At 42.1% G+C, this 13,047-nt stretch overlaps 2 protein-coding genes across 2 annotated transcripts in view; one reads left to right on the top strand and one right to left on the bottom strand.

Annotated features, from left to right (window-relative positions):
- Positions 1-5,619, top strand: part of Ccdc38 (coiled-coil domain containing 38) — a 49,375-nt gene extending 43,756 nt beyond the window's left edge. Inside the window, 4 exon segments of the mRNA XM_035451375.1 lie at positions 1,713-1,892; positions 2,684-2,889; positions 4,651-4,744; positions 5,373-5,619. Of these exon segments, the coding sequence (XP_035307266.1) occupies positions 1,713-1,892; positions 2,684-2,889; positions 4,651-4,744; positions 5,373-5,486 (594 nt within the window). The 3' untranslated portion in view covers positions 5,487-5,619.
- Positions 5,620-6,329: 710 nt separating this feature from the next.
- Snrpf (small nuclear ribonucleoprotein polypeptide F) lies at positions 6,330-12,444 on the bottom strand. Its single transcript, XM_027392636.2, has 4 exons — positions 12,306-12,444; positions 10,519-10,644; positions 6,978-7,042; positions 6,330-6,473 (listed from the first exon to the last, which is right to left on the bottom strand). The coding sequence occupies exons 1-4, from the start codon at positions 12,306-12,308 to the stop codon at positions 6,407-6,409; spliced, it is 261 nt and encodes an 86-aa protein (XP_027248437.1). The 5' UTR covers positions 12,309-12,444; the 3' UTR covers positions 6,330-6,406.
- Between the last annotated feature and the right edge of the window lie 603 nt (positions 12,445-13,047).

Below are 13,047 nucleotides of genomic sequence, written 5' to 3' on the forward strand. Positions count from 1 at the left end.
CAGTGCTCTTAACCCCTGAGCCATTTCTCCAGCCAGCACTTCTCAGTATTTTTTAAATAAAAATTTAAACTCCAGAATAACATTAGCATTGAAAAATTAAAATTAAAAAATTAAAAAGAGGTAAATAATGTTTACCTCTTAAGGAATTTTCTCAAGTGAACACAGCCCCCTGCAGCCCACAAATGGGGGACTAAATACTAGAACTTCATCCTGGATCTCTCTGTACCTCACAGGTGATCACTGTTCTGACTTCTCACCATTGCTTCACTTTGCTGTTTTGAACTCTGTAGAGACAGAACATTGGCCTGTGTCTTTTTTCCTTTCATCATGTTTGTGGGGCTCACCCTCACAGTTTTCAGTAGCAGCGGCTAGTGGCCTCGGGGAGGAAAGTTTGCTGGCCCGTTGTTCAGTTTGCTGAATGTGGTATCTCTGGTTTTATGTGTGCACACAAGGAGCTCACAAAGTTCAGCTGGGAGGTGTATACTCAGTCTACCATGGAAACAGACATGGATTAGAAGTATGGACTTGGAAGGAACATGTCCTGGCATTCAGACAGCTGTCCTGTTTGAAATACTGCTCTGGTCCCAACAGGTCCCATTCACTGTTGACAGGTACTTTGTTGTCTGGGTATCCAGCTTTGATCCATCTTCCTGCCCACTGGCCCTGGTGAAGGTTTAGCACCTGCTGCCAAGGCAGCCAATTTGAGCAGCTGCTCCTCCCACAGGCTCTGGTCTGAGTCTGCCCTCTAGTGGTAGTTTAAAAGTATGATGTCACCAGTTGGCCTCAGCCTGGAACAGTTTCCTTGGCCCTTTAGCTACCCAGGACCAGAGAGTCAATCTCATTTTCATAAGCTGACTTCTTTCATTTCCTTCGTAGTTGTTCATCTGTCCTCATCTTGTTTAAAGAAAGTACCTCATCTTGTATTTCCCTCTCCTGTTCGATTAGGGAACGTAAAAAAACAAAAACACCATGGAAAGTCACCATCTGTCCATCCCCAACTCTGTGTTCAAGGAGCCTTCAGAAACATCCATCAAAATGAACACCTTCCTATCAGTTTTTCTAAAAACCAGAATACATTAAATTCCCATGTACATTAGAGTTAGAACTTTTTTTCCTGTTTCTTCAAGACAGGATCCTATTGATTGACCCAAACTCATGGCAATAGTGTGCCTCAGTCTAGGTGCTAGGATTATAGACACGAACCACAATTAGACCTTGGGCAATTTTTTTTTTCTTTTAATCTGTCATGTGTTGCCCGCCCTCTTGGTGGGGTACTTCCACTTTTTCCCTTTATACTTTCTGCCTTTTAGCTGTCTCCAAGGTTTCTGAAAAGAATATGTGCATCTATAAACAGGAAACAAAGTTAAGTGTGGTGGGAACAGATGGACGGGGCTTCATGGTAAATAGGATTTATGGTTTTCTTTTGTCTTGTATTTCCCTAAGTTAAAAAAAAATGACTATTCTTTTAGTATAAATGGAAATACAGTGTTTACAAAGTGAGACACTAGGAGCTTTGCAATATACAGGGTCTTCAGCACATTTGTTAAAGCAGGAGATGGGAGCAACAAGCTGTTGGAAGCCACAGACCTTGGCTTTAAGTGATGGTGACTGAGGCATTTATGGTTCCAGGATGGTCTCCCCAGCAATGGGAGTCACATCAGCCTCGGGTGGGTTTCTCTTGACTGTATGGTGATTCTCATCTTCTTGAGCAGAAGTTCGCAGCCCTGAGGCAGGAACGTGCATGGAAAACGCTTTACTTTGCTGAGAAGTTTATTGAGTCCCTCTTGGCGAATATCAGCTAGCCACTGGAGATAAAGGATGATCTCTTACATATCCCGAGTTACTACCAGCTCAAGAGACTGCAACATCAAGTTAAACAGCGCAGTAGCGAGGTACAGGGATTGGCGGGCTTCGGCCTAAATTCTCTTTAGGCTAGAATACAGCAGTGGCTTCCCCATGGAGAGCTCTAAAACTCAACTCCTAAAAGGCTGTTTGGACAGCCTAGCAATCTGTTTGCTTGAACACACATTTCTCTGAAAGAATGCATTCATTTATTCAGCAAACATTTATTAAGTATGTAGCTATGTGTAAGACACTGTCTCAGGTGTGCATGGTATCAAAAGCAGTAGTCCCTGCCCTCCAGCTCCCATCCCCCTCAAGGGGACTGGGCACCTATGCAAATAACTATCATGCAGCATTATAGACTTTCAGTGAGTAGAACACAGTAATAAAAGAAAGGGGAGGAACATACATTATGCCACTGGTGGCACGAAGTGATTTTAAATGTGTATTTTATCTGCTCTCGGAACACTTAAGGAATCTGGTACACAATAACATTTGAGTCAAACGATACTGTATAAATACTTTTTAAGACATACTTGTACTTATTGTATATACTCTAATATAAGCCAAGGTGTCACTGTAATAATGATCTGACTATAAATACAACACAAATATTCCCTGCTGCATGTTCTCGCTGATCTGTCTTTTAAAGAAGCATTTAGGGGGTTGGAGGTGTAGCTCAGTGGTAGAACATTTGCTTACCATGCAGTAGGCCCTGCACTGAATAATAATGACACTTACAGGACTTTTCATTGTAACACTGTAGAATGGAATTTTGGATTTACTGACAGTGAGTCACTGTATAGTGATGGAATGTTTTCTGCTTTCTCCTTGAGCTCAGGAAAAGCTGATAGACTCACTTAGTAAAAAGATCAATCAAGTATACAGAGTCTGCATCGGAGATGCTGAGGTTGGCAGCTTGAATGCAGTTCAAAAACTGGTCAAAGTAGAGTCTCGCCTGGTGGAACTCAGTGACCTCATTGAATCTATTCCTAAAGAAAACGTGGAAGCAATTGAAAGGATCAAACAGAAGGAACGACGGCAAAAGTAATGACAGTCTCCTCAGTAGAGTCAATGGCTTAAGTGGCTGCTTTTGCGTAAATCCCATCCCACTGCTAGCAATCTCTATGTGGTAGGCATTGCAGTGTGGGGATGCAGTGAAGGGGGCCAACTCATGCCCGCCCTCGGCAAAGAATGTTCTTGGGAAATGAATGTGTTGTTGTCACTGTAATGAGCACTCTGAACCAAAGGAGCTGGGAAAGTACAGTTCACCAGGGACAAGTGACCTAGCTAGGATGGCCGTGGGGAAGGTGTCTCAAGTACTATGAACATTGCTCAAGGGCTGTCATGTGCAGGAACTGCACTATGGGGAAAGGGTCTCTCGTTAGAAGATCACAGGCAACTTGGTATATGAAGGGAATGGCTTGAGGTTCAGAGCTATTGGATGAGGGGTTTCCCTTGACAACACTTAGCTGGCACTTACACCCCACTCATTTCTTCCCACAGGCAACCTTATAGGACTGTCTTCCCTGAAACCTCACCCTTAAACTTCTGCAAGTTAAAGTTTTCATAGGCATTTTTTTGTTGTTTTTGTTTTTTCGAGACAGGGTTTCTCTGTGTAGCTTTTGGAGCCTATCCTGGCACTCACTCTGGAGACCAGGCTGGCCTTGAACTCAGAGATCCGCCTGCCTCTGCCTCCCGAGTGCTGGGATTAAAGGCGTGCACCACCAACGCCCAACTGTTCATAGGCATTTTGTTCAGAACTATTATCAATATAACGTGGTTGCGACATTATATTCACATGGGGAATGCTGATTAAGTAGTCACAATATTCACGTTCTAGCCAAGGGAAACTAGGAGAGGCAGATGAGCACTGTGGTCCCAGGTGTGCCAGGTATAGGCATGGAGCCTGCCTCCTGCCCTTTTAGCTACCAACTACTATGACCTAAAGTAGGAAGCATCTGTCTGGTCTATTTCATTTTTTTTTTTTTTAAAGGCAGAAGCTGTGATATTTACTTCATAAGGTTGATGTATCAAATAACCAATGTAAAAACACTGAGCATGTTTGATATACTAGCCATTGATATTGCTAATATTACTGATGCACAGAGGATATCATTTCTTTGATGTAAAAATGAAGGTGACTCAAGTGGCTCTTTACAGAATATAAAGCAACTTAATCTAAGGGGAGGACGACTCCTGCCAGATGGTCTCTGGTTATTTTTATAATAGCAGTCTTGTGAATACAACTTATTTTCAAATAGTAAATATGCATACAGTTGTAGTTTCCAAAAACCATGGTTTAGATCAATTCTCAACCTTCCTAATGCTGTGACCCTTTAATAGTTGATATTTTCGTTCCTACTTCATAACTAATTTTGTTACTGTTATGGATTGTAATTAAATATCTGATGTTCAAGGTATCTGATATGTGACCCCTGTGGAAGGGTTGTTTGACCACTCCCCCACCTCCCACCCCCGGTTGAGAACTGCTGCACTAGTGCACATTTAAAGAAACTTTAAAGGCAGGCCAGGAAGGTAGCTGGGAGCTAAAGTGTCTGTGGTATAAAGTACTTTGGTGGGATGGAGAGAAGACGACATGGCCTTACTACTGACCAAACTGGGAAGAGGTCCTTCTCCAAAATGGTGAAATTAAATCTTACCAGGGCCCCAATATATTCCAAAGTCTTCATTATGGGGATCTTACACTTGGATAGTTTGTTACCAAACAATACAAATGGAGGAGATGTTTTACTTTTTAAGAATTAGAGAATTTCTAGTAAGAATGTTCCTTCTCCCCTACAACAGGTTGCGTGACGAGAAGATGAAAGAGAAGCAAAGACACCAGGAGGAGCGGCTAAAAGCTGCTCTGGAAAGAGCAGTAGCACAACCCAAGAAGAAGGTTTGTGTTCTGCCCTAACAGGTCCCTGTTCCAGTTCCACATGCGAACTGTCCAGTCAGCCAGGTTGTGTCCCTTCTGAGGCACACTGGGGATTCAGATCTCATGTCTCATGAAATATAGTAGTCCCCTCACCCATACCCTTAAGTTACAAAAATTCACCTGTAATTTCAAAACAGAAGAGAGGTATGAATCACAGGTTTCCTTAAGCCCTACTCATGCAAGCAACTTCCAAGACCCAACAAGAACACTGATGTTTAAAATGGTTTTCTCAAAATTGGCTTAACAAAGCAACCTCTTGCAGCCACGGAGGAAAGACCAGGTACAGCACTAAATAATGCAACATTAGTGTCCAAAAGGGTTTAGACATTAGCCAGCCATATTTGAGATGCCTGCTCCTTAATGACTTTCTGTAAATCAGGCCACTGACCATGAAAGCCACTTGCTGTCTTCTGTTATTCTTGAGTGCTCAACTTGCCAAGCATGTTGGACATCTATTAGGTTATATCAATTTCCTGTAACTTATTTTACTATTTTAAACCATTTTAATCATGTAAATATTCAAGTTAATAGTGACATACATAGTGCAATAGAAAAGTTATGCCAAAGAAAATTGTTTTTCCTGTTTCAGCTGGGAAGACGACTGGTGTACCGTTCAAAACCTCCATCTGCTACCAAGCATGAGCTACTTTTAGTCGGTGATACAAGAACAAAATCACTGGAGGAAGAGTATTTTTTTAGTTGAACAGGAGCATGAAGACATTTAATTAGCAAATGTTTTATGTGAATGTTGGCATTCAGTGATGGAATACTGTCCTAACAAATTCCAGGAAGGCAGACCTTTATCCTGAGGTTTATAGGAGTATGAATGGCAATTGTTTTCTTCTGCTAAAACTAGTACTCATTGGTATTACTCCATGAGCTAAACAATACTGTATTTTAAGTTGTCCCCTTTGGAGCCACACATCCAAAGTCAATGTATTGATGACTTAGAGCACAATGGTCTCCCTCAAAGCATGGGAATTTTAATCGTATTTTCTAAAGCAATTAAGGAAGTTCTTGGCTACAAATATACATTTTAACAATGTACTGTTCTTAGAATAACAGGACAGGTTTAAACATACAAAAAACAGACTACAGTCTTGGATCATGAGACTGGTTATTTCATAGTAAGCTCTGAAATCCTCATCAGAAAACCACATACCTTTAGCCTAAATGTCAGTTTGTATTATGCTCTGTCTGCATAATTATTTCATGTTTTGACTTAGCTACAATATGTACATTATTTAATCTTTATTGATATATAATTTATTAATACTATAAATACTAAGCAAGTATTTTACTTTATGCATGTTACAAGTAATTTGAAAACCTTAAACAGCTGCTTTTAAGTCTCAGTTAATATAATTACAATGGCTGAAACTCACCTTCAAAAAATTCTAAAGCATAAGCTTATTTATCCTTTATAGAAAAAAAATGAAAATAGCAGAGGGCTTATAAAAAATTGGGTGGCTTTTAAAGCATTAGTTCTATGAATTATCCGTCCATTGTTCCAACATGTGCGCTCTGCATACAAATAGTTCACAAGTCAAGTTGAAAAAAACCCAAATCTTTATTGTATAGAAATACATATATATATATAAAAAAAACAAAACCCCAAAGATGCTATTCTCTCATTTCCCCATCTTCCTCCTCTTCTTCAACACCTCTGATATAAAGGACATTATTACACCTGTAACAGAAAAAAATGGTCCATTTTGATGTTTCACTCAAGCCATACATGACCTCACCACTGCTCCATTTTTAGATTAAACTTAAAGCTTGCCATACAGATGGTGTTTAAAAGCACATGGCACATGTTTTTACCACCCTCATCACAATTACACCTTTACAACTTATCAGAATGTAGGTGGTTACTCATACTAGAAAATGAATACAACAGAAATCCTTAGCAGTTAGACTCAACTAAAATACAAATCCAAGCTCCATAACCCAGGACACTGAAACGGGTTACAGCTAAGGACCAGGAAATGTAATCAATAATAGGAAAACCTGGAGGATGGATGAAGTAAAATCTCCCAACAAATTCAGTAATTTTGAAGGCTTCTGAAGTCTAGATGTAGAGTACTGTTAAGTCTTTTTTTTTTTCTTTAATCCCCCAGATGAAGGACTAAGTTATTTAAGCAGATTGTTTGAGGTTCACCAGTAACTCCCCCCACACAAATGTGCTTATTACCTTATTAGAACTTCACCCAGATGTCCAGACAACGCGCCATCTATGTATTCTTCCGTATTTGCAAGCTTTAGATAAAAAGAAAGATGATAGTTAATGTGCATATTAACTGAGACCACTCTACACCAACAACTCAGACTGTATCTGTAATTAGTAAGTAGAAGGTTAGCTTTCTATTACTCTTGTATCTCTGGATCTTCTGTATTCATTAAGACATGCATGGTACAAAACTAATGTATAATAAAGCTTGTTTCAAAGCTGTGAAGCCTCCTAGATGTTATTTCTAGCTGATATCAAAGTGGCTCAAAGAAAGCTTTGAGTTACAGCTTTTCAATTTTCTAAAAATTCAATTCCAAGGAATCAGACATTAACTTTCTCAGAGCAAAACATTATGAATCATATTAAGTTATTCAAATGTGTGTACAAAAGATTTTGAAAATTTCATGTACTGGGGGAGGGGGTGTCAAGAATGATCTGTAGAATTACTTGAGCAAACTCTTAATTTTAAATTAAAAATGTTTAGCCATCTTTCTTAATAAAAACAAACCCACCACCAAAGCCAGAATAAAATGGCTCTTCCTTCATAAGCAGGTGGTGGACAAGGAAAGAAAAACCGGGAGATGAAGTGCAAAGCATTTCAAACCTGCTACATGTTTCTTTTCTGTAGGAAACAAAACTCCCAGAGAACATATCACCAAAGTCATTTGTAAGACTATTCATTTTGTAAATAACTGCTATCAGAAGTAATCTACTAAGAGCCAATAATTTTATAAGTAATTATTTTTGAAGTGTCCCTCAACTGGCTTCTAAATTACCTACAATAATGCCCAAAGCCTTCACTATTGCTGAAAAGGCTCTCAGTGACTTCCATTTTTAACACCAATCTGGCCGCCTGTACCTGAACACACCAAGCACACCCCTGTGGATGAGGCTTTGCATCTTCTGCTCTTTCCAACAGAGACCATTTCTCCCACATGGTTGTGGTCTCTTTAGAGAGGCTAGACTATCCTGTATTACTGAACACTCTATCGCCTCATTTTATGTCATACTGTGTATCATGCCTAATTAACTCTGTTACATTATCATCTCCCACCACTGAAACGAGCTCAAGCTCATTGTTACAGTCATAGTATCAAACAGTAAGTTTTGGCTAACTAGGGTCACTCAGAGATACATCTTGTAACTCGGGGAAGCTACAAACTGGAAAACCGAATTATGTTGCCCAGGGGTGGAACAAAACTAACTTTAAGCCAGGTGTTGGTGGCACAGGTCTTTAATCCCAGCACTCGGAAGGCAGAGGCAGGCGAATCTCTGAGTTGGAGGCCAGCCTGGTCTGCAGAGTGAGTGCCAGGATAGGCTCCAAAGTTACACAGAGAAATCCTGTCTAGAAAAAAAAAAACTTTTAAATCATAATTCTGTGGTTTTTTCAGCACATTCATAAAATTGAACTTTAATCACTAATTCCACAGTATTTTCCACCATGACTTTTCTATAGCTTTTGTGAATGATTCACTTCAAGAATTTCCCAGAACAAGAATTTCTGTATTCTTGTTACCTGGATTTCTGGTCAAGCTAGCCACATAAGTAATCTTTAAAACCTGGCAGAAACTACAACTAAACCAACACACACACAAATAAAAAGTAGGCAAAGATACCATGCATGGTAGCGTATGCCTTTAATCTCAGTACTTGGGAGGTAGAGCAGGCAGATCTCTCTGAGTACAAGACCAGCCAGGGCTACACAAGGAGACTCAAAAACTACAAATAAGTAAATATAAAAGCAGGCAAAGGATGTGAACACGCATTTCTCCAAAGATGATAAGCACATGGCTAGTAACACATGAAAAGGTCCTCACGGTCACAGAGGAAGCGCAGACCAAAAGGACACACCATTTCTAATCCAAGAGAATAATATTTTATTTATTTATTAATTATGTATGCAGTTTTCTGGCCTGTAGATGGTTGTGAGCCACCATGTGGTTGCTGGGAATTGAACTCAGGGCCTCTGGAAGAGCATCCAGTACTCTTAACCACTGAGCCATCTCTCCCAACCGAGAATAATATTTTATACATGTAAAAGAGAGAGGGAAACCTCACAGAGAACAAGTGTCAGTGCATATGTGGGCAAATGTAAACCCTTGGGCACCACTTGAAGGCATTAAAACCATGCAGGTGCTATGCAAAACAGTATGACAGGTACTCCAAGACATTAAACATGGGTAATCTCAAGAGTTAAAAGCATACTTTTAAAGAAAAAAAAAAAAACTTATTTGGGGCTGAAGAGTTGGGTCGGGGTAAGAACATTTGCTTTTCTTCCAAAGGCCCTGAGTTCAATTCCTAGCACCCACATCATGGCCCACAGCATCTGTGACTCCTGTACTAGGGTGTCCAATGTGTTCTTTGTGTACATACATGCATGCTGGCAAACATCTGCACACAGAAACAGAAATGAGTGAATAGGCTGAGAATGAACTCAGTGGTGGACCGTTTGTGCAGCATGTACAAACCCTGGGTTTGACCTCCAATACTTAGGCAACTGATGCAGTATGCCCATACAATGGCACGTTACTCAGTCCTAAGAAGCTATAAATCCTGACATTTTATAACACCAATGAATGGTCACACCAGACCAAAGACCAAAATGTCTGCCTGGAGGCATTCATGGGGAGTTGGTTCCAGAGCTTCTCAGATAGCCAAGGATGTTTGAGCTCTTTATCTCAAATAGCTGAGTATTTGCATTTAACCTAATGTCCTAGGTCACTCATAACCCAGTTTGGTATATTACATATATAGTTGTTATACCATATTGTTTATGGGGTTAACAAAATCTTTTGATCTGGAGTTAACTGAATCTGTAATATATTCCACTTACATGAGGAGCTGAGAACAGACAAAGTTTATGAGGGACTAGACTGGAGGAGGTAGGTAACAGAGAATTTTCTAGTGGTTCCAGAGTTTTCCACTTTTGAATGAAGAAAACATTCTAGAAATGAGTAATGGTGATGGCCACATAGCAATGTGACTGTACTAAAGCCACTGAATTATAGCCCTAAGTGCTGAAATAGACACATTTTAGGAGAGAAAGACTGGCCGAATCATTGACAGAAACTATCAGTTCTTTTGTTCCATCTGTCTGTCCCAAGAAAAAAATGCTTTCAGCAAACTACTTTCATGCTGTGTCTCTAAAATTCATTAAAACAGTTTAAAAATTCCCCTTAAAAACTCTTTGAAGAAGGAAGTGCTGGGCAGTTTGCTTTCTGTAATAAACTACTTTTTCCCTTGTGGGGTTAGAAACCAAATGCCAAAGCTCTCCTTTCTTTGGCTGCCATAGTATAAGGACAATGACAGGGTTCTTGTTTAATACTGGAACTTAGCACCACTAAGTTCATCACAGTTTCAACATCGTCCCTGGAGTATACTTCAATCCTGAATTCTGCTTTATGTTTGTCAATTTAATTGTGTATATTATCAGTCAGAGTAAAACTGAGGAGTCCCGTAAAACAACACAAACACAGTTTTACAGCTCTTAGAACTCTTAGCTTACCTGCATGTTCATGTAGCCATCTACAGAGACCAGGTAGCCCTTATATTCCATTCCCCACTTGAGTTTCACCATAACTGGCTTTCCTGTCAGGCCATTGAGGAAAGGCTTGGGATTGAGGGGTAAACTCTGTATATAAAAAAAAGCAAAACAAAAAAGCAGCATTCAATAATTTTTGCTTAGGTCAGGCTCTACCACTCATCCTCTACCCAAACACCAATCAAGACTTCATGGCATCTAATTAGGGGAAACTCTTGATTCCACGGCACTCTACATCTTGCAGAGTGTCTCCAAGTACCCATTTACTCAACCTCACACTCAACTCACTGAAACAAAGTATAAATCATGAAATTAAACACTGACCACCAGGTGGGGGTGACTCAAGTGTATAATGCAACGGCAGAGTACTGGCCTACTGTGTACGAGGCCACTGGTTCTAACCCAAGCACTGCTGAAACAATAAATCCCTGGATAGTGGACCTAAAACACTACCTACTATTCTAAAGAAAAAAAGGTAATGGTCTGAGATGATTTCTGCAGACATGATAATCAATTCAGTATCATCAGCGAGAGTGCCAAACGCAAAGCTACAGAAAGATGCAGAGGACAGGCTTTCATTGTGGGAGGTAGGGATGGATCTCCTCCTTTTTTTTTTTTAATCCTGAGTAGTGTCTCTTAATGCAACCGTACCAAGCTTATTCTACAAAATCTGCAAAAAAAAACAATATTCCCTTTAAATTCAGGACACATACCTCCACACCAATATACTCATCCATCATTCCAAATAAAACAAGAAACTTGGCTCTAAACTCGAAGAAGGGGTGATCTTGGAGGCCACTGTCTATAATCTATCATCCACAGAGCAACTACTATTTTTAAGGCATCTATCAAGCCATATTAATATCTTAGCTTACAAATGTTCCCGGTGGTCTCCAGCTGCACTAGAGGTAGAAAACTTCCTAAGAGGTGTTGAGAGACCTGGAAATGGAATCCAGGTTGCTCTGCAAGAGCAAGAAGAGCTCTCCACCGCGGGGCCAACACTCCAACACGTGTCAGCACGCAGAGGTCCCAGTCTTCTTTCAAAACCACTATTCTTGCAATTTAATTCCTGTCCATTTCCACTAGTCAACCTACTTTCTAGTTGGGGCTCACGTGTGTAACCCTCTTTCACCTGCTCTTTCTGGCACTTAGGTTTCCGGTTAAACGCCACCTTTTAGAGAGGGTGCTCCTCCACACAGCGCTCTGACTTACCAACGCGCCTCTCAGATCTCAGGGCATCCTGGCAGCTTCCTGCCTAGCGATCACCACTACTTTCACTGCTTACTTCTGCTATTACCTGGCCGTCGCCTGCCTCCCTCCCACACCTGAGGAAATGCGGGTCTGCATTTGTCTTTGCACTCCGTAGTCAGTCCCCGCGCCTGAGAACAGTAGCGAATGAATCAAAGGGTGGCCTGGGCCTTCTGTCCCCGAGGACAATGAGCTTGGGTTGTCAGCACCAAGGAACGAGGAAAGCACACTGTGGAGCGTGCTGGGCGGAAGGAGAACACCCGCTTCGGTTTACCCCTTCCCAAGTCAGGCTCCAACCTCAGGCTGGAGGCAAACAAAAACGGGACGAGGCGGCAGGGGAGCTCGGGGCGGGGAAAGGCTGTGAGCGCGCGCTGCAGCGCCCCCTCCCTCTCCCCCGAGCGGGCGAGCGGCCGGCGCTTCATGCGGATGAATGGGGGGCGCTGCAGGCGGCGGGCCCCGCGAGGCCGCCCGTCCCCTCGCCCCGCAGGGCTGGTCCTCCTTACCATCGCGAACACCCGCGAGCGCTGCACCCCACTAGCCGCCGACCTCGCCGCTGCAAGCCCCTCGTGACCGGAGCAGCCGCCGCCGAGCCGAACCGCTCACTGCTCAGAGAAATGGCCGCCAAAAAGGAAGCGTCACCTTTCACCTCCAGCCTCGTTCTCTCGGCTTCTGTGATTGGACCCAAAGACGCGCTTGCTGATTGGACGAGGTGGCGGGTCTTGTCTCCTGGCAACCGCAGTGCCCCAGCCAGCCCCTACGCAAGGTATGACGCGAAGGCAACGGGACGGTCCGGGTGTCTCTGCTGTGCTACAAGGATTTGCTCTGCTTCTCCCTGGAAAGCAGACGTGGGTTTTTTTTGTTGTTGTTGTTTTATGGGGTTTTTTGTTTGTTTTTGATAATGCTAGCTTACTGTGTCCTTCAGCTGAGAATGAGTTCGGGTTCTGGAGGCCCCGGGTCATCCTGCCACAGACCTAGCCCGTGGAAAGCGCCCCCGGCGTGGTCCCCCTGGATGCGAGTGTACTCTTGTGTAGAATGCCCACTTGCCGGTTTTTAATAGAAGCCAGGGAAGGTGAGATGCCGAGTGCCCAAGCGAAAGGCACCGAAGTGGGTCAGAACAGAAATTGAGACCGGGTCAAGTTGAGTCTGGGATTCTCTGTTGTTGTGTACCCAGAACCAGAGGCCAGGAGCGGTCCCTTTACGTGGGTTTGTAAATAAGGATGTAGGGAATTGACCCAGCACGGGTTA

The sequence above is a fragment of the Cricetulus griseus genome (genome assembly GCF_003668045.3).
Source record: "Cricetulus griseus strain 17A/GY chromosome 1 unlocalized genomic scaffold, alternate assembly CriGri-PICRH-1.0 chr1_0, whole genome shotgun sequence".
Lineage (NCBI taxonomy): Eukaryota > Metazoa > Chordata > Mammalia > Rodentia > Cricetidae > Cricetulus > Cricetulus griseus.